Source organism: Gordionus sp. m RMFG-2023, chromosome 2 (genome assembly GCF_954871325.1).
Source record: "Gordionus sp. m RMFG-2023 chromosome 2, tfGorSpeb1-WG-v2, whole genome shotgun sequence".
Classification (NCBI taxonomy): domain Eukaryota; kingdom Metazoa; phylum Nematomorpha; class Gordioida; order Chordodea; family Parachordodidae; genus Gordionus; species Gordionus sp. m RMFG-2023.
This window is the reverse complement of record NC_088776.1, coordinates 37,086,764-37,110,278: the sequence shown is the minus strand read 5'-3', so window position 1 is coordinate 37,110,278 and position 23,515 is coordinate 37,086,764. Positions and strand designations below refer to the sequence as shown.

At 24.7% G+C, this 23,515-nt stretch overlaps 1 protein-coding gene across 2 annotated transcripts in view; it reads left to right on the top strand.

Annotated features, from left to right (window-relative positions):
• Window positions 1–23,515, top strand: part of LOC135923309 (uncharacterized) — a 57,436-nt gene that overhangs the window by 11,052 nt on the left and 22,869 nt on the right. Inside the window, exon 1 of one of the 2 annotated variants that reach the window (XM_065457988.1) lies at window positions 14,431–14,550. The exons of the other annotated variant lie outside the window; for it this stretch is intronic. Within the exon in view, the coding sequence (XP_065314060.1) occupies window positions 14,437–14,550 (114 nt within the window). The 5' untranslated portion in view covers window positions 14,431–14,436. Of the gene's footprint in view, window positions 1–14,430; window positions 14,551–23,515 lie in introns of those variants that run through there. 2 annotated transcript variants of the gene reach the window in all.

Sequence of the window (23,515 nt, the reverse complement as noted above, 5' to 3'; positions counted from 1 at the left end):
AAATACTTCTAATGGGGTTCGGTTCAGAAAAAAATCTCAAAACTAGATTCATTACTTCGGATTTAGTTCATAACCCTGCTCGTTACTTTAAAAGTTCAAACTACACATTTATTCATAAAAAAAGAATCTTAACAGTATCATAAACAATAATATAAACAGTACTATTAATAGGTAAACACATAACCAATAACTGAAATCTTCACAATCTCCTCTTCATTTGTTCTTCCCCAGCTGGCATCACGTGTTCTCCCTTCTTCCCCCAAGGAAAATTAATTTTTCCTGTCATAAAAAATGACTGACATTAGTATATTATATTAAATTTATTTCTTCTTTTTTCTAACTGTTACAACATACTCACCCCTCACAGGCCAAGCGTCCCCCTCTCTCTGGTGGCATTGTATCGAATCGCCCATTTGAATTGTATCAACTTTCGGTACGCCTTGAAAACTATCAGGTAATTTATCGAATCGTCTCCCTTCATGATGATTTATAGTATAATATCTCCGATACATTTCAATATATAATCGCTGGAAAACATATTATCAATAATGACATTTACATCGTGGTGTCCGTATTTATAATCTATGGAACATTAATATTGACAATGTAATATCAACAAAACATAATAATTCATTCATTTTAAGACATTTGGGAAATAGGGGTTATAATATACATTATATTCGGGGACTGATTAATGAGAATTAGGAAATAATAATTTTACATATAATGCTGTAATGTGAACAAATGGTCTGTGTGAAATGCAATTTCATCACATGTAATTTTCCTCTGTCATGTAAAAAAAAACTACATTTTTTATAAATATCTCCTAAAATAGAGAAAAATCTATTTTTAGGTATTGAAAATAATTGCGAAAATTTGCCGAATAAAGATTTTAAACAAAATTACAAGGAATATGTATAGAAATAAATTTAATATTTTATAGGGAGGAAAAATATATAATACGTGAAAATAAAATAATTTTCTCCTAGGAATTACTCAGTATCCTAAGAAAAATATACCATTTCTACTTAACCCTGCCATCACAATTAGCACGGATTCACAGAAATTTAGAATTCAAAGTAACAAAAATTGAGAATATAATGGGATATATGGTATACATGTAGATAATTTTTAATATAACATTCACAATATAAAATAATCTGAGTTTTTTTTTCTTTTAAAAAAAATACATGTTCATAATATACATAGTAAAATGTGATGTGCTATAAAATTATTACAAAGATAAAAAAAAATGTAATATTCAAAATAAATTTACAAAACAAATTTAAAAAAATAACTTTCTCAAGTATTTAAACTAAACAATATTTCCATCTTAAGGCATACCCATCAACACATGGCTGACCTTATCCATAAAAATATTTTCCTTTTAATTAAAATTTTAATCAACACAGTATAATATATGTAAATTAAAATTTCTATAAAATTTTATAATTAAAAAAAATATATATATTAAATATAAAGATTTCATAATTTTTTAAAAAAAATTCAGTATCATCATTTCTACCAATATATCATATAAATCCATGCCAAATTTATATATATTCAACTTACACTAATATATCATATAAATCCATGACAAATTATATATCACATTCATATTTTGCCCATATATCATATAAATCCATACAAATTTATATATATATCAAATTCATATTTTGCCCATATATCATATAAATCCATGTCCAATTTATACATATATATCGAATTCATACATAAATAATTAAATATATCATATATGTAATTCACCTTACACCATATTTCATGAAAATGGTTAATTACTTCAAAATAAACAACATTAACTCACCCTCAATAGATCCCTTAATAATATATCAACCTTACTTGCAACTGGATTACATATACAATATATTAACATTAATTAATAATAAATCATCCCACACATGTCCATCCCTTTAAAAACCCACAATGCATAATTATATAACAAATACTTTATTACAAAAATCCACTTCTATATATATACTTTCATAATCACAATATTTAAATATTTAGCAATCCTTTCTGTCCTGCATATCTTGAGGTCTAATATTCCTATGACGGAATACCTATAACACCATTCAATGAGTCTTAAGGCCTACCAAATAATAAGATCATACCCAGTGGCGTAGACAAGGGGGGTTTTGGGGTCGAAACCCCCCCCCCCCTTTGAATTTTTTTTTTTTTAAATGTTTTTTTTTTAAGTTTTTTTTTTTTTATAAAATAAAAAATAATTATTTTTTTATTGCGAATAATTATATTTAAAAACGGTTTCAATTTAGAGAAATAAGATAATATATTATATATAATACAATATGAATATGAATATCACAATGAAATATATTTATAAAAAAAAGGAGTTTTAATTTTAAAAGATCACATCGTTTAAAAATATATATAAATTATATGAACTAAAATATTAAATAACAATAAAAGAATAAAGATATATTGTATGTAAATAATTTCTGGCATAGTTAATAAATTTATTAAATAACAATAAAGATATTTTGTAAATATTTTCTGGCTTGGCATAGTTAAATTAGATATTTATAAATTTAATTATTAAATATATATTTTTAAACTATATAGATAGTTTGTAAATTTTAATTTTTTATAATTTTTAAATATGGATATCCGTAAGTTTTTTCGTCAACAACATAAAAATTTAAGTTGTGTAATTTGTATTAGAAATATATATAGATATAGATGTTGCTCTTGCTAGTAAAAATCAGCCATCAGTTGAGTTGGTTTTCGTTTTCTCCTCAGATGACGAAGGTAATGGTATTATTTATAATATCTTTTATTTAAATCTTGCAATTAGAAAGGCCATGTTGTAATGTACACTTTTTTAATGTATATTTTATTTGATAAAGTGATTTATTTTAACAGATGTATTAATTTTTATGTAAATGACTGATGATATTTATTACATTAACGAAATTGTAAAAATCACTTTTTCATTTTATATAAACTTTGGATAATTTAATTTTATAATAATAAAAAAAATGTAAAGAGAAAGTTAACAAAATTTTAACTCAGAGTATCGCTATCAGAGGCGATACTCTTATTCCAATAAAATATATACGTTAAATTAAATAAAATTTCAATAATTATTAGATTCTTTTATTCAATTTATAAAAGATGAATATTCTTTTTAAATTACAAATATGAAAATGGTGCCATGTAAAACAAATGTTCCATAAGGGTTATTGCAGTCACAATTCGCAATTTTATAACCTACTATATTATCACTACGGCGAAATGATCACTCTTTCAGGTGCAGTATATTCTCATTTGTATTCGACTTTGAGAGAAGGCCACTATAGGCAAATTATTCCAAAATTGGAAATTAATATATTATAAAGGTAAAATAAAAAAAATGAATATTCCAAAATTGGAAATTAATATATTATAAAGGTAAAATAAAAAAAATGAGTATTCCAAAATTGGAAATTAATATATTATAAGGGTAAAATAAAAGGGATGAATATTCCAAAATTGGAAATTAATATATTATAAAGGTAAAATAAAAATAAAAATATTCAAAATTGGGAATTAATATATAAAGGTAAAATAAAAAAAGGATGAATATTCCAAAATTGGGAATTAATATAGTATAAAGGTAAAATAAAAAAAGATAAATATTCCAAAATTGGGAATTAATATTATTAAGATAAAATAAAATAATAAATATTAAAAAAAGAGACTTTCATAAGAATCTTATTCGATATTTGTTGGGAGGAGGTTTTCAAGTGAATATTATTATTAAAGTAATAGTGGAATAAAATATATGCATCAAATTATTCGAAATCTTTACCTAACTTACTATATTATATTATTATTAAAGTAATAGTGGAATAAAATATATGCATCAAATTATTCGAAATCTTTACCTAACTTACTATATTATCTATGACATTATTCATTGGTATTCTTTCAAAGAAATGAAATTCCTATAAAAACCATTTTTTAGTTAAGATATTGTATATGTTGTTTACTTCGCTAAAAAAAAATTTAATTAATCCTTATATAAAATTATTCAAGAATATAAGGAAATTATTCCAGTACATTCAAATAATGTTTGCGAAATCATATTCGAAATTATATTAAATGATTTACAGATAATAATGGGGAGATGTGTATGAAAATTTTGAGTATAAATTGTTTACATTATATTCTGTATTCGAATTGGAGAAAATTATGGTGAAATATTTAAAAATATATATTCTATTCTTAATTCAAATTGGGGAAATATAAATTTACGGTGTTACAGAGAAATTGTAGCTGGAGAAATTATTTAATATTTTTATTCTTATTCGTGAGACGACTAAAACGGCGTCCTCCTATGGACATAAAGCCGCATTTCTTAATTCTTATTATAAAGTCGATCAAGATAATTTATTTTCGGCGAAATTTTTATAAACACCAAAATAAGCGGAATGTTTAAATATATAGATTGGAGTAAATGGAAAACGTCAAATGTGTATTTATATTTCGTATATTATTGGTCATATATTATCAATCACCCCTAACACTTGGGTTTAGTAATGGGTGGCGTGTTGTAATGTACACTTTTTTAATGTATATTTTATTTGATAAAGTGATTTATTTTAACAGATGTATTAATTTTTATGTAAATGACTGATGATATTTATTACATTAACGAAATTGTAAAAATCACTTTTTCATTTTATATAAACTTTGGATAATTTAATTTTATAATAATAAAAAAAATGTAAAGAGAAAGTTAACAAAATTTTAACTCAGAGTATCGCTATCAGAGGCGATACTCTTATTCCAATAAAATATATACGTTAAATTAAATAAAATTTCAATAATTATTAGATTCTTTTATTCAATTTATAAAAGATGAATATTCTTTTTAAATTACAAATATGAAAGGCCAGACATACCATTACCACTCCATGGGAAAACCAATGATGAGTTAGCTACAAAATCATCAAATGATGGTATATATTCTAAATTATTTATAATTTATAATATTTTTTAATTAAAAATAGAAACATTATGTGTTACAAAAGCATGTGAGCTATCAGTTGATTTGGCTGGAAAATCATCAAATGATGGTATAGTAGTTATTTTAATTCCATTTTTTTTATTTGTAAATTATATTATTTTCATTTTGAGTTATTAAAATTTTACAATGTACGATATTTAGTTATAATTTTAAAGTTAGTCATTTTTTTGTGTTATTTTGCAAAAGGTAGTACATTATAAGTCAAACAGAGTTGAGCAGTATTAAAAACTTGTATCTACAATACAAACAGAGTTGGGAAGGCCCTCCAGAAAAATAATCTAGATACAGATTTGTTGTGAAAAAATGAATCTTAGATACAGATGATTTATCATTACCAATTAAACTAGAATAGTTTATAAAATACAGTTTTTATTATTTATTTGTGAAGAACATAATTATTTTCTTAAAATCTACAATCTTGGGCAGCTTATAATATTTAGGAACTTATTTTCATAATTTAAATATTACTACCTTCTTCACTTCAATGAGTGTATCCTACAAATATAAAAATATTAATTAAAATTGGTAATGATATTCTATAGTAATTTCCTTCTACTTGTATCTGTCTTTAAATTTTTATTAAGAAACTTTGATATCTATCTGAGATACATTTTTTATAATCCAGATTTTTTTCTTGTGCTGCTCAGCTCTTAGCATTGAAATTCATATTGAAATATATCATTTAAAATCTAAAAAAAAATATAGAAACACCACACCGTTCTCAAAAAGATGTTTCACTTTACTTAAATTTTCATTTTAAAAATGATAATGAAAAATGGTTAGCTGTTGAAAATATTTGGATACCTGACAAATGTTATAAATTTCCATTGCCCTTGGGCAAAAGAAATTTAATCTTTCAAGCATCCTGGCTTAACAAATATAAGTGGCTTGCTTACTCAGCCGATGAAAAGGGCGCATTTTGTAAAGTTTGCGTCATTAATTTATTTTTTGTATATAAAATAAACACATAGTTAAATAAAGGGTTTATACTAAATAAAATTGTTAAATTGTATTTTTTTTAGCAAGAATTACATATTTTATTACAATTTTATTTTTTTAAAATATAGTTATGTAAATTTAATTTTTAATATAATAATCTGTATAAAATTTATATATTTTGAAATTTATTTTTTTATATATTATTAAAATAAATACATACTTAAATAAATAAAGTTAATAATAAATAAAATCCCTGCAAAATATTGTTATGTGCAAAAATTTAATTAAAATAATTATTTTTAACATAGAATAAGATATATTGAGTTGATCATAAAATTGGAAGGTTTGGGGGGAGGCAAATTTTTTTTACATCTAATAGATTGAATTAATATACAATTTATTAAACATTGATAACATTTTCAAAATAATGCTTTCAGTCGCTTATTAATTATAAATTTGGTAAAAATTTTAATTCTAATATTTTTTAATATTTATGCTGGCCTGGGTATAATACACAAAATATTGGCAAATTTTGATAAGGAGGTTTGAGGGCGAAGCCCCCAAAAAAATTTTTAAACCCCCCCCCCCCCATATTTCAATCCTGGCTACGCCACTTATCATACCTACTGTCAAAATTGGATGTACAATATACATCTAGATAGACATATAATATAACCAATATTATTGTCTTGAATTCCTGATCTTATTTTCATATTCCGGCCTAATACTCATTACATACTTTCTATCTTGGGCTTTATAAGCTAAACATTTAAACAAAATTATAGAATCCCTTAAACTCACCTCTTAATCTCACTTATCCCTGTATAGTGGTTAGTACTTATGCGTTGTCAAAATTTATCATATAATATATATATATATCACAAAAATTTTGTTTTACCTTTAAAACCGAATCACTCCAAATCTTCCGATCCTGGTCAGCTGCCAACAATTTAAACGTCCAAACTACACATTTATTCATAAAACATAATCTAAACAGTATTATAAACGATAATATAAACAGTACTATTAATAGGTAAACACATAACCAATAACTGAAATCTTCACAATCTCCTCCATTCTTTGTTCTTCACCCGCTGGCATCACGTGATCTCCTATTCTCCCTTCTTCCCTAACATGTCCTAAAAATGACTGACATTTAGTATATTATATTAAATTTATTTCTTCTTTTTTCTAACTGCTACAACAGTTACTATAACCAGATTCATTTTTAGTGCATCCATTTATCCTTCATATATAGATACAATTTTTAAGCTATCTATTAGTATTTCACAAACGTATCCAATTTTCGTAAGGGAAAAGAGATTTTTGGGTGGATATTTTTGGGTGGATATTTTTTTACCATGAATTAATCTTGAGTAGTTTTAGGCCCCCTCTTTTAAAAAATTTCAACAATTTCTTAATCTTATTTTTAAAATTATTAATTTATACTTAGTTTTTTTAATAAAAATGTGGTTTATAATGACATATTGTTTTCTATTTTTGGATGAAGGGGGCCTGAAAAGACGTGAGAATATTTTTTTATTAGTTTAAAATGATATTTGCTAAACTGACAATTTGATAAGGGTGATGAGATTTCCCGTCATTTCCCCTTCCCTTTGTGATATACATTTGTGTTGTTTAACAAAATTTTAAGTTTCTTTATCATTTTGAGGTTAAGTTTATAGATAAAGTCTATAATAGATCCGAGAATGATATCATTAATTCATCCTGGTGGCTAGTAACCAACTATATTCTAAGAAACATGCTTAATCGATCCCCACTGATTAATTTATTTGTCACTATTTTATTAATCAAGTTAGTCGTCAGTTGAAATTGTTCACAATATTAGATAAACTTTGCTCCAATCTATTGGAAGTAAAGATGACTATGTAGTTTCTTTTCACATGACCGAATGTATTTAAACCAACCCTATTGACAACATATTTGTCAAAAGTGATTTCATGAAGGCCTATAAAAATCAAGGCCCTCGTGTATTACCCACAATATACTCGTAGTTCCTTTTTAACTATTATGCTAACCCTTTGCTTTTCGAATTTAAACAAAACCTTTGGGAGTAGTTTGAAATAAATTGTGCCAACTTTTATTACTCGGGAGGAAAAAAAGTTGAAATTTTTAGATAAATTAAATCTTTTTATCCAGTCACAACTCTTGGTTGGTAATAAATTTTAATTTTTACTCTTGTAAAGTAATGAATATTCACTTCACTCAGGTCCATAACTTAACTAGGAATTTCCAATTGGAGGGGACAGCTTTTTTTTTACCGGAGGACCAATATTTTTTGAAATAAAACAATTATTTAGGCACTCAGAAATTTTTTCCTATTTACATTGAAAATTTATAAAGATAAATATATAAAATGATACTTATAATATAACAATTTTGATTTTTAAATTTTAATATAAATAAATTAAAAGATAAATGGTTATGTTTATTTGCTATTAAAAATAAATTTTATTTTTGTCTATCTTACATTGTCTCTCTAAACAATTGGAAGTATAATGTAAAAAATGAAAACATTGACTAAATTGCGTTATGCACAAATATAATTATAATAATGTAAGGTGTCTTCCTTAGTACCTCTCGGTGACTGAAGGTGGTTCATTTACACTCCATAGGAAAATTGGCATTATAAAAAGATTAACGTCCTCTACATAGTAGAATATTTGTCCTCCTTTAATTTTTTTATATATTATTTTATATTTGATATGTTGTTATATAAATAACGATGATCGCGTGATTGACAGAAAGTAATTTGCCATTTTTAATATCTTAAACTTCATTAGGAGGATAGTTACATGAAGTATTTATTCTCCTCATGTAAGAATTTCGTCCTCTTTCAATTTTTTCTAAATATTATGTTAATAGCTGACAAGTTTGCAATATCTATACTTTATCTTGTTTAATTAATTAAATCTCGCTAACATTGACTGGCTTAGCATGTTCAAAAAGAAGTTGAGAAGAATCATCGTGAGAACTGATGTATTTACCAAACTAGTGTCTTTTTGCCTAAAAATAAAAAAGCGGATATTGTTTGTTGTTTTTTCATATGATTAATGAGTGAATAGAATTTTTTTTTATTTAATTAATTTGGCCAAATAATATCTTTAACTAAAATTATTCCAAGAATTTTGTTTTTCAAAAAGATTTAGTGTTAATGGCGAATAAAATTAAAATTCAATGATTGATTATTTTTTAAAATTTGAGAGGCCGGTAAAATTTTGCACCCGTTTGTGGGCGCCAAAAATTTTAACAAAGGTCCAGGTTTAGGAGGCGAAAATTTTTTCAGGGGGAGTACGGACCCAACCCAAATCTTTTTAACCAGTTTACATGGCTGAGCAAGTTTTCAAAAAAATATATTCGTATATAAATAGAAATCCATTTCAAAAATGATATTTGAATATAAATACAAGTACGTTTTAAAAAAATTTAAATAAATACATATCTATCAAAAAATTTCTAAAATAATATTTATATGCAAATACTTTGACGGATGCATTTTGAAGTCAATTTTTATGCTATTGCTATCAATTTTTTTTTTTATTAAATTATTATTAACCATTTTTGAAAATTCTAATAAATATGTAAATGATATCATTCGTATCTAAAATTTTCCAGTTATTTAATGCAGACTTTTTTATTATTATTTTGCAGTCTTTAAATTATTTTCACATTTTTATAATTATACTCACAGGTTTTTAAATTATTTTTACAGTTTTTTAAATAAATACTCAGTTTTATAAATTTTTACCAGTTGATTAATTAATTCACAGTTTTACTAATTTGATTATACAACAAACTGACTACATTCAGTAAAATCTAAGATTTATACTTCAATAAATTTCTGCTAGTTTTTACCGAACTACGCAGTTCAGGCTAAGGCTTGGTATCAAACTCGCGAACCGCATTAGTCTTTAGCTTAGGGCTATGCAAAGATGGATGTTTATATTATTAATATAGCACATATTTAATAACTAAAATATAAAAAATACAAATAAATCACATTTAAAAATATTTTAAATAAAGGATAGCGACTAGTATAATAATTCAAACAAAATACAATTTAATCTATGCCCATTTGGTCTATTTTTAATTTGCACACCTAAATAATCTTTTTACCAGAGCAGAATAGCGAAAAAGAAAAATATATTTAAAAAAATAATAAATTTTTTTTTAGCATATGTAATTTGCGTTCATCTTTTAAATAATATAATATATCTAACTATACATTGTTAGAAGCATTATTAACGTTTTTTATATATTTTCAAAACTAATATAATGGTCCTCTTCAATATAAAAGGATGTAACATTTGCCTAATTCATTATCTCAGTTTCTTTTTGAGAGAAGGTGCTTTATCTAGAAGCGTGTGATCCTCGCTATATGCTACTTATCTATCTTTAAAATAAGGATGTGAAAGAGATGCCAAAAATGCCCCTTATTTTCCATCTAAAATTGTTAAATAACATGTAGAGGATGTGAACGTTGTTAGTGTTACAAATTCTCTCTTATATCTTATAAATATAATAGCTTAATAAAAAAAAAACTCAAAGGAACTGATATTCCTCCAGTTCTATATCATTATCTTAAGAAATTTTAAATCTTTAGCTTCTATTTCATAAATACTAATTTTAAAAATAAAATAGCATTAAAGGGATCAGATATTAATTTCTTTGCTAACTCTGGTCACAATGTTATATTTAAATAAATAAATTGTGAATTATGCATTTAAAATTTAATTTATAGTAAAAAATTAAAAAAGTATTTGTTTTCGTCTGTAGTGATAAATACAAAATATTTTGCATTTTTTAGTATTTAAAATACTTATACCAAATACTTTTGAAATATTCAAATATATACCATATACAAATACAAAAAAGTATTTGTATTTAGTATTTTAAATATACAAGAATTGGCGTTACTTCTCATTCCTGTCTAAATACAAGTTATTTAAAAAAATATTTTCCCAAGAAGATTGGCACCCAAAACTTTATACCTGATCCAAAACTAAGTTATTTTAAATTTCACTTTTTTTTCTTGTAGAGTAAAAAAGATTAGCATTCGATTTTTATTTCCAAAAGATTTGTAATAATTAAGAATGTTAAAATAATTAATTACATTTTTGCAAAAAAATGTATAACTAGAAACTGAAACTAGTTACATTTTTTGGAATGTAACTTTATGGTTACAATTCAAGTTAATTTAAAGATAGATTAAATATATTTATCATCATTATATGATTATTCCACAAATTAAATTACTGTTTATTAATTTTGTTGTCTCACTTACACCCAGCACTACTCTAGAAACGTTTGTTTATACCCTATTTTTGGACACTATGTCTTTTAGAAACCAATTTTGATAATATTTTATTGTCAAAGCAAAATATAAACTTTAAAATTTAGTTAAATAAAAATATGGTGCTACATATATATTTTTCGGGTTCAAATAATAATTATATTGTAGTATATTTTTTTTGTTACTATTTATTTATTTAATCCTATCATTATTTAAATTCTTTTGGATAATTTGCATCCAATTTTTTTTAAAAAATGATTAGTTATGTATAATTTATAAAGTAACTTGCAATGAAATTAGTTACTTGAAATATAACAACTAGTTATGTTATTTTTAAACTAAATTTAACTAGTTTTTAAGAATGTATCTTGTATATGCAACTAGTTGAACAACACTAGTAATACTGTATTACTACCTAAATTATTTTTCCCGTTTAAAAATCATTTTTTAAAAATGCTTTATATTTTAAAAGCTCTTTAACGCCAACTTGCGTTAAAAATTATATTATAAAAAAAAATTCTATATTTTTTTTATTTACTAAAACAAAACATGTTATTCAACTTTATACAATTGATTTTTACAAATACTATAAAATATTATTAATCATTTTAGTTTTATTTAGATTACTAATTCATAAATTGCATGTTTTCTATAAACCTACAACAATATTTAATGTTAAAATCGCGAGTACTAAATAAAACAAGCGATTTGATGATCAATTTTGTCTCCATAGGGGGAAAGAAAATAAGGGGAAGGGTAAAATTTGTTTATTCTCGTAAATATAATTTTAAGCAAATAAACCCCCCCCCCCAATTCCTCCTGAAGTTATATACAATATATCACCATAAACAAGTATTTGAAGAAAAATTAGTAAAAGTACTTTTTTAAAATAACGACTATAGTTTAAAGATTTTTAGAAAAAAGTATCTTTAAAGGCCTGCAATAAGTTGACCTAAAGACCCAATAAAATTTATAGGGAAACTCCATCTAATAGTACCCCCCCCCCTCTCGGCAAAATCCTTGCTACGCCTATGTTTGTCTCATTCATAATGACTTGTTAAACATTCTATGTATATAATATATCCATTATTTATTTTTAAATTTTTTTATTAAATTTATAAATTAAATATACTATCTCTTCAAATTATATAAAATCCATATTTTAAAATAAAACTATTATGATCAAAAATTCTTGTCCAATTGCTTTTTAGGGTTTAAGTTCCAACTAATAAACAGCACAGGTGTCTGAAACCACATAAATGTTTAATAGAATGTTTGGGTGTCTATGTTTATAGGTTTTTAAATTTCTCTTCTCATAATGGAGTTAGTAGATAAGAATCTGGCAAAACGACCTGGATTAGGATAATCATAAGCAAAGGATATACCTTGGTTCCAGGGTCATGCCATGAGGCCAAATTTCAGTGAGGAAGTAATATCTGTGGCTCTCAACGTTCTAATGATCAAATTGATAGCACAGTGCCTGTATGATCTACATTTTAAAAAACGACAATGTAGAGGGAAGGCATAGGTTGTCGATATTGGTGTTGAGAGCACATGTCGTTGGTTTATTATTTCGCACTTTAATCGAAGACAAATTTGCGATTCTAAATTCTTCATTGGTAATTAAGAAACGTTGATTAGAACTAGGTATTGTTTTAACCATTCATAACGAGGTGGCATGTGGTTGAGGGTTGAATTAAAGGTAAAGGGGTCCTATTGTTACCAATTTAGATGGGGGAAGAGAGATCGGAATTTTTTCGAACTGCTTTTAAGTGTAAGTATTCGACGGAATTGCGGAATGTGGTGTCGTTGCTTGGGTCTTTACTGTTCCATAGGTCTAAAACTGCGATGTGAGATGAATTAATAGTATTAAAGTATCTATAAGAAGTATAACAAAATTCAGCGTGTGAGGATATGAAAACTAAAATGCTGAGGAATATGGGAGAATGAAGACCTGGACGGTCAGGTTTTGAAACGAAAATCTACATCAAAGAGTGGGTTGATTTAAAATGGATTGTATTTTTTAGAAATTCTGAGGTCTAACAATATTTCAGGGTAAAAATTTGACAAAATATTTGATTAAATGGAAAAAAAAATTAAGATGATTTAAGCCAAATAATGGCTAATGAATTCTATCAATTGTATTGAATTTTACCAGATATTAATCACTGAAATTCAATATTGCACTTTCACCCCAAAGGGTAAAATAAGTTTCTAAGGCAAGTTTTATCAACGTTTATTAAAAGTTTTCATAGATTGTCCAGGAATATTTACGTATTAATATTTGAGTTCGTGTTATAATTTTCTTTCTGGAATGTATATATTTGACAATATTTTAGAATATTTTAAACATATTCAATATCGAACCTTAATCTCAGTCTACATATAATACTTTTAAATTAAATAAATATATCCAGTGGATGTCTACAAAATAAGCCATCGAGCTTTATCTTAATGATGTTATGTGTTTCAAAGCTAGGATCAACTTGAATATAAGGCCCGACCAAATCCCCAAATTTTTTTTTTAGAATTAATAATAAACCCGCTTATAACATGTCTCAAAAGACCCGGAATTAGAAGCTTTAAAGGCGGAAGAGGTTAAGAACAAGAAAATTATAAATTTTATGAGGTAAAACGTTATAATAGAAATATATACATATTATTTAAAACTGGGTCCAAAACATATAAAATTAAATTTGTACACTTAAAAACTTTATTGGAAATAATAAAATAGTCTGGACGCAGTCTTAGATCTTTATAAATTATTAAATATATTTTTTAACATTTTATTTTACTATAAGCTTTCTGAAATAAACCACTTCTAGCTATTGGCAAATTTATATTTTAGTTTTAAACAAAAATGGTATGCTATATATTATTATTTTTTACAATAAGTTATTAACTTATTTTTGATAATAAAAATAAAATAAAATTAAAGCTGAAAGGGATATTTTTATATTTAAAATATAAAAAAAAATCCATTTTAAATTTAATTTATATTTTTTTTGAGAAAAACAAAGCTATTTATATTTCATATAAAATCTTATAAAATTCAATCAAATCACTGAAAAACGCAGTATTAAAATGAAATATAAATTTTTCTTATGTTATTATATATAATCTTTTAACAAGAATGAAAATTCCCTTAATTTTTATGGTTACTTCGACGAAGTCTCACTTCATGATAATCGATATAAATCGTTATAAATCAATAATTTTCCTTCTGCCATTTCTTAGAAAAAATATAGTAAATTATAAATAAATAATATATATTAATATTATATTACAAATTGGATCTGCCAAAATATTATGCTTATCTTTTTCATTGTAACATCAAAGATTTCCTTATTTATATTGAATCTGCTAATGCTTGATGTAGGCTAGAGTCGTCTAGAAAACGATTTTTTGGTCAATTTAAACATTTTTTATTTTTAAAGAAATTGGCTATTTATTAAAATTGGATCTTAAATTTAGAATAATAATATATAAGTTGTAAAAATGCCTAATTCATAAAAAATATATTATTTGAAGTTTTTGAGCGAGAGGGGAGTAAGTTTAGTAAGAAAAATACCTATAACTTAAAAATAATCTCTAGTCATAAAACATGACATAGTAGGCTATATTTTTATATTGCTAACAGAATCGTCACCATAAAATTTTGATGGCCCTACAAAGTTTTGTAATATTATGAGAATCTCTTTCTATTCAATTTTATAACAACCCTTATTTTAATTGTTTTACATGTGTCTAAAATTTCATATCCCAAAGTAAAAGAATTTTTTAAATAAAATTTTGATTCTTATATTATAAAAGGATTTAAAAGGTTAAAAATAAATTTATTATGAAAATATTATAAGTATAAAATATACAACTCATATCCAATTAATAAAAAAATAATATATTTATCACAATTAAATAATCAAACACTAAATTAACTTTATTAAATATACCTATTATACTATTTTTCCCTATTTTAATAATAATTAAATTCATCATTATTTTATTTTCATTTCACCTTGAATTTATTTATGAGTTATTATTTTTCAATAACATCATTTTATACATTTTAATGGGTTTGACTAAACTGCAAATGCTAAGGTAAACTGCAAATGCTAAGGTAAACTGCAAATGCCAAGGTAAACTGCAAATGCCAAGGTAAACTGCAAATGCCAAGGTAAACTGCAAATGCCAAGGTAAACTGCAAATGCTTAGGTAAAAATTTTTGATATATATTCTATTAATTGGAGTAAGATTTATTTTCTTATGAAATGTATAACTTTTAAAAATTATATTATTAGATATAATCAATAAAAAATGAATAGATATTAATAGTTGTATTTCCTTTGTGAATATTTATATAATTAAGTTTATTTTTGTTTCTAAAAGAAAATTAAATCAAATTTGGAGCACCTAAAATATGACTTCAAAATTTAGATAGTTTTTGATATAATCTTGTTATTCAAACTGGTTTTGTCGGGAGTCATTATTTCCATAAGAAAAATTAAAGATAGCAGAATACGAACCCGAGTTTTTTAATTCTCAATCATTCTATAAAGATTTACCATTTAGCTAGATCCCGCATATTAAAATTGGAATAAAATAGAAAATATGAATAAAAAATTGGACAAAGATATTTTTTATTGAGAGGAACATCATTTTTTTTTAAATAAAAAATTATGGTTCAATGGAGTGCTAGAAAAGGCAGCTGGCTCAACACCTCTAATGTATTTTCTGTAAATAAAAAAAACAACATGAAATAAAATAAGATTGATTTCAGCGGAATTAAATGAAAAATACTGAGAAGAAATAGTTTTGCAAAAATCAGAACGATGTTGATAGTACTAATTTTCATTTCGCTTGTAAATTTTTAATACGTTTGCTACGAAATTCTATATATTATATGAGTAGGTACTCAGGAGAAATGTGCCGTGAATGGCCATGTTTTTGTTTTTTTAAAAAAGGCATTAAGATTTGGGTTTAACCAAACAAATTTTAAATCAATGTGTAACTTAATTCTTAATCTTTAAAATAAAATTTAAATTTAAGCTCTATCAATAATAATTTATAAGCTTGATGAGGTTATGTGAAAGTTATTTTTCTGGCTAATCAAAACATGGTATGTATTGACTGGCCATATACTTAACTGGCCATACAAAATTCTTTAAAATTTTATTATAAATATTACAATATGAAATACTTGTAAAGGATCTATATATTAATATTTTTACTTTTTTTAGATATAAAAATTTAATTATACACTAATTTAATTAGTATACATCTAAATATATCATCATCTATTTAATGATTTTATAAATTATTATCTTAATCATCTACATGTTAAAATGGTTATTTCAATAATTTAATCATTCATCAATTTAAAATTTTTTGAAATTTAATTATGGTTACACAACAACAATTTATATCATTGTTAATTTATAAATGACAAAATTATGATATTTTTATTTACATAAATAACAAACAAATACATCATATACATTAATACGCCTATTCTTTTTAATGAATGCGTTTAATTCACTCTTCCTCTTTCTTGAGAAGGAATATTTCTTCTTGCATATAATGCACCAATCATAATAATTTTTCTTTAGGTTTTCTATTACTCATAAAATCATGAGCAAATATTATTATCAAAAAAAAATATTAACAAAAATTTATATAATTAAATCTATAAATAATTAGTTAGCAGGTAATTATAATGTATAATTAATACCATTAAAAAAATATGTTATAATTGATGAATCTATAATGACTTATAATCTATAAGATAATTTTAATTTGTAATTAATATCATTAAAAAAGTCTTTCATTGTTTTAACAATTTTATGATAAATCTCATTAATGATTTTCTAGCTTGTTTTGTATTATATAATTTTATAAAATTACCTCTTGAGGTTTGGTGAATTATTTGAATTCTATTCCATATGGGCATATTGCAAAGTCTCATTGTATGGTTTACACAAGCTTTTCATAATATGAATGTATGAATTTTGGCCAGTCAATACATGGCCAGACAATACTCACCTGTATAATATCATTTTGGCATTATATGTAATATAAATAAAACTTATAAGCTCTAATTTTTTGTGTGAACTATGCTAAATGACTAAGGATAATATTTATATAAATATCAATATCCTAAATTAGTAATTTTTTCACCAAACAAAAAAAATGTATAACGTGATTTTTCTCTAAAGATGTACTAAAAACAGTTTATGTAAGATATATTTTTATTGGAATGTCCTAATCAACAAAACTTAGGTAAGGCACATATCATAAATATAAACATTTTGACCAAATTGAAGAGTTAAAGGGTTGTGACTAGTCTGCAAACATGGCCATTTGTGGCACATTTCTCCTACATGCTTGAATACGATTCTGGCAAAAGTATTTCAAAATTTAAAAAACTCGCATCATAAATTATTAGAGTTTTAAAAATTTGATAAAACCCTTGCATATATAGCTAAACGATTTATTTTATATATAAATCTTTTAAACATGCCATAAATTTATAATCCAATATTAATAATCATCCTAAATTTTTTAAATGGCAATTTATCTAAACTTAAAATGTGCGATATAAAATATATTTATGAATATGTTTCACGAGGGAAGGAGGGGGGAGTATAATCGAAGATATAATGATTTTACATGAAATATTTTTTCCTAAATTCTTATTTAGTTTAAAAAGAAAGGTAACAAATTGAATTATTTTGACAATTATTTTGGGGAAAAAAGGTTTTCAAAGAAATTTATCTTTGTTTTCTCTATAAATACGCCTATGAAAATCATGGTATATCGTAAAAAGCAGGGTTCTTGATCCATCAACAGTTCGGGTTCAGGTAAAATCTAATTAGGTTCAGTTCAGTCTAGAGGCTAGGGTTAGCAAAATTATAATCTTTTAAGAAAATGCAAGTGCAGTATAAATAATATTCTATTCTTACTTATTTATTTATTATCATGATGAAAACTCTCATAAGTCTTTTATAGTTATAAAAAAAAGGCTTATCACCCCCTAATGTAAGATAAACCATAGCTATAATTCAATAAGAATAAAATAAGACTAGGAAAAATGTAAATGTTTAAAATTATCAAATCTAAGGAAAAATATATTTCAGAGAAATGAGGGTTGCAACTAGCCATGAAATATAAATGTCATAAAATCAAACATAATGATTAATCATAATAAGGCATAATACATTTCGCTATTAATAATTAATTTTATAATAGGAATTAATTTTGAGGAAAAAATGTATTAGGCCGTTGTCCTTGCTATCGCTTTTTAGATAGGTTAAGGAGCTTTTGAACTAGTACACCCTATTTTAGTTTGTTTTAAGTATTTGGTGGCATTGTTATTTTTAGTATTTATCTTCTCGTTTTTTTGTTTTGACTTTGTAATTTTTGTTTAGTAATAAGTCGAGTCAGGACATGCCCTTAAAGCTTCTTTTTGAGATCTTCAGTTATATTAAATATGATTATTTTTATTTAATATATTTTACAAATTATGGGCTATAATACATAATATTGGGATATCCCCATATCAGTGGCGTATCCAGGATTTTCTTATAGGGGGGGAAAAAATTTTGGGGGCTTCGCCCCCAAACCCTCTTTACCTGGCCTTCGGCCTGCTTTCCACCGGCCTTCGACCGGGTCTTATGTTTTAGCTATTCTATTATTTACTAATTCGTGCTTATGGATATTACAAGCCTATTTTTTATTATTTCAAGTTAGGTATATTATATTTAATAAAGTTTTTTTAAATGTAAAGTTGAAATAAAGTGTAATGTCATTTTTTTTATAAAATTTGCTTTAAAAACTAGCCTCAGCTTAAATTCCCATACAATGTAAGTAGAATATAATTTTTTTATTGAAAATACTAATAGTAGTGTGTATAAAATATTGCCTAGAAAATAATTAAATTAACAAGTTTTTTTTAACTTCTTATAGAATACAATATTATACAAAATATTTTCTATCGTGGGAATGTTGCCAATTCATCAAGAATTTCGTTTGTCGTTGGAACTAAATCTCTGTGGATATTTAACAGAGCTAACCCATTTAGCCGAGATTCAGTACTTCGTAAATATGTTTTCAACCTTCTCAAGTTGGAAAAAGTCCTTTCATTCGTACATGTTGTAATAGACAAACATGCAAGAATATAAAACAACTTCAAAATATTAGGAAATTGAGCCAAGGTTTCTTTACATCGATTGAGCGCATCAATAGCATGCTCAGGTAAAGTAGCTAAACGTAGTAAATATTTATAACACAATTCGAATTCACTGATTAAATTTATTTCAGTATCAATCTCATAGGAATAAATTTTTGCTAAATATTTAATTTTACCAATAGTGGGATTAGAAAACGAAGAAGGATCTTTGGGTAATAAAACTTGAAGATTGCTAAAGACTTGTTTTTTATCTAAAAACCGTACTTTTATTTGCGATAAAAAAGTATCTAAAAATGGGATGAAAATGGATATTTTATAATATTCTTCAGTTGAGCTAATATTTATTTTCATCTCAATAATGGCCTAGGTGCTAGACGAGGTTTAATTAGTGTTATATCATAAAATTTAGCCTTAGATTCAACGTCTAGATAAATATTATGAAAATATTTATCTACATTCATTCTTATTGTATCTACCTGTTCATATATATTTTCCGCCAGATCAATAACCTGAACCAAATCTAAATTTGGTTTTTGTAAATTTCTACAAAGTAGTGAGCTAAAAATAATTTATTGATGCAACTAGCAGCAATGATAAACTCTGATTGATCAATTGAATTCAATAATGATATCGTTTCTGATGACACATTACTTTTTTTCATGCTTAGCCTTATTTAACTTTTGTATTTCTATTTCTTCTGTTCTACAAAATGGAAGTAAAAATGAAAAATTTTTAAAAAATTATAGATATATATTAATAATTAAAATATTATTAAAAATACTTATTAATTCTAACTCACTACTAATTTTGAATTTAATAAAATAAATATATATAATAATAAAATAATTATCGTTTAATTTCAATCTCTTTGACTAAATATTTTTCCATTTATAAATATTTTTTAATTATATGTTGGAAAATTGATATTCAAATATTTGTAAAATTTTGATTGGGGGGAAGGGGTGGGGGTGGGGGGGAGGGGGGAATTTCCCCCTTTCCCCCCATTGGTTACGCGCCTGCCCCATATCATAATTTTATCTATACTGTAGTAGAAAGCCACCTCAGTCGATTCAAGTTAGAGATAAAGCTAAAATTTAATGTAGTTATAGCTAATTATGCTATGTGGAGACCTATCTAGTTAAACCATGAGGTGTGTTAAACCATTTGACCCTATTTTTCAACTTAAAATACTAGGATATTTAAATTTTGTGCTATTATAGATTTTAGTAATTTTTATTAAAAATTTACCGATTGTTTTTAACGATTTTAATTATTCATTGAGATTTATTTTAAAAAAAATTATAGAGAGGAAGGTAATTTCTCACTTTATTGAGGCTCAAGGGGTAATCTCCATGGGGCTTGCATCCCATGAAGAATCAATTTATATTGATGAAATCACCAGAACAAAAAAAATAAACTAAAGTTAAAGTACAAATTGAAATGAAAATGATTTAATTTCACAATATCCCTAGTTCTTTCTTTTTTCAGAATCAATTATAATTCTATTTAAAATATTTACCCTTTATAACACCTTTAAGTTCTAGGTGTTACGATAAAGAACAACAATTTCTTAGAAAACAAAGAGATTTTTAAAAAAAACGAGATTATATTTTCTTATTTACACAATAATTAAGAAATCATTTTTAAAAAATTCAAAAAAAAAAGTAACCTCGGAACGAAATGGGTTAATATATAGGGGAGGCAGAGAAAACCTAATAAATCCAATAACATCAAACTAATCTGAATAAAATAGAACATATTATTTTATAGGACTGAAAATTTTAACCTAACATAAATAATTACATCATACATGATTGGAAAAATATTTAATATTTTAATTTTTACAGAATAAAATTTCCGAATCAACAGGAATTAATATGATTCTATATGATATTTATAAAGTTATTGGGCTCAGTCATGGTTAGTATAGTTGAGACAAGCCATCTTTGCTAATATTTTATCATCTACTAGTTATGAGTAATTAGAATAAAAAGGATAGAAACATCTTTTGTGCAGAAGATTATGAAAAACCCTTAAATTTCTGAAAACCTCAGTCAACTTATCATTACTTAAAGGTAAGAAGATATTTATATAATTATATATATTTTTTTAGCATTCCAAAATCAATACTTATTTGTTATATTACAATATTATCAATAAAATCAAATGTAGTCTTATTGGAATACCGATTTTGATTTATTTTTTTAGACCCTTATTTTATGAGCGGACCAACTATCCCATGTGTGTCCCAACGTACCCAAAGTATGTCATAGTTGGAACAAAAGAAAATTTTTATTCATATTCAATTTTCTAAAAAAATATAGTTTTTATAAAATATATATTAATAATTTCAAATATCCTTATATATTTAGGATAAAGAAGATGTTTTACTTAGATTAGTCCAATATTATTGAATTTATTCAGGTTTGAACGAAAAGTGTCCCCATCCCACAAAGAAATGAGGGTCTAACTAAATATTAAAAAATGCAATAATTAAGTAAATCAAATTTTTAGATTTTAAGAAATTTTAGGAATCATTGTAAAAATTAAAATAAAATTATTTAAAGAAGGGTAGAAGGGGTTATATAACCCCGGGACTTGGTAAACCTCTTAAACTTATTTTAAAATTAAATAGACTAGAAGGTTTGAATTTTATCCTAATATAGCTTTTATTAGTATGTATCTATAAGCAGAAAACTTTTTGAAATAATTAATTATTAAAAATTTTGTTTAAAAAATAAAATTTTGAAGTAAAATTTCAAAAATTTTTACATGACAGAATTTTAATTTTTATTAAGTTATATATATAAATTAAATTTTATAGAAAAGTTTTAACCCTCTTTCATAATTGATAAAGTTTTATGAGTATTTATTTTGTCAAAATATTTTTTCAAATGATTAAGCAATTTAGAGCGAGGCTTGCTAAGCCAAACACGTCAATTGTGGCAAAAAAATAATCAAAATCTTGGAAGGAAGATTTCATGGCAGCGTATGATTTATTTAAGATTTACGTTAGGAAATCATAATCTCTCCTTAAGATCCTTATTTTTATATGTCCAAAATGTTTATTAAATTAGCCAAAATTAAGTTTCAATTTTTATATATGATTAGCTTTAATGCAAATGTATTATGATATTTTAAATAATAAAATAATTCTATACGTATCATTATTACTAAATAAAAATGCATTTCAATTCGTTATAGCTCAAAAAAAACTAATGAATTAGGAAGTCCCTTGCAGTGTTTGCCTAACCCTGTTATTAGGGCTTGTTGGGCAAAATTTCAACTTTTACAAAAAATAAAATCTAAAAAATATGAGCGTATTTTTGAAAATAAGGCCATTTATAGATTATAGTTATAGGCATTGATTCAAATAAATATATTGTTCTTTATAATATCTTATAACCGCTAGCCCCACTCTCCGATATATTATATTATTAATATTTTAAATGATAAATAAATCAAAATAAATTTGCAATAATTAATAAAACTAACCATTTAATGACCAACCATGATCTAGTCCAAACTTTACAAATATCGTTCAGAATATATTAATTCATGTTTTATGATTCTAAGAAATTGTCAGATTAAAAATATTAGAGGTTATAAATTTCCTAAAATATTGATATTTTAAAAACTTCATAAATCCAAACGATAAAGTTTGCATTATTTTTTGTTACATTTGGTATGCTAAAACGCCCTTTGAAAAATTAAATAGTAAATATTTTTCAAAATATTTTAACCAATCATGTATAACATAATTATTCATATAAGTCTTAAGTCTATAAAGATATTTAAATTATAACTAGAGTGGACCAACGTTCCATTGTACTTAAAGTGTCCCTCTCCCCATACTATCTTTAAAAATTAAATGAGGAAGGGGGAAGGGTGTAGAAACATGCAAATTTCCGAAGAGGAGAGGGGGGTTTGGAAATTTGTTTTTCAATTTCATATATTTTGGATGGCCATTGAGACCTTCAGATTTTTCAAATATGGCTTAAGCTCTCACGATCGGGGATAACTGTTT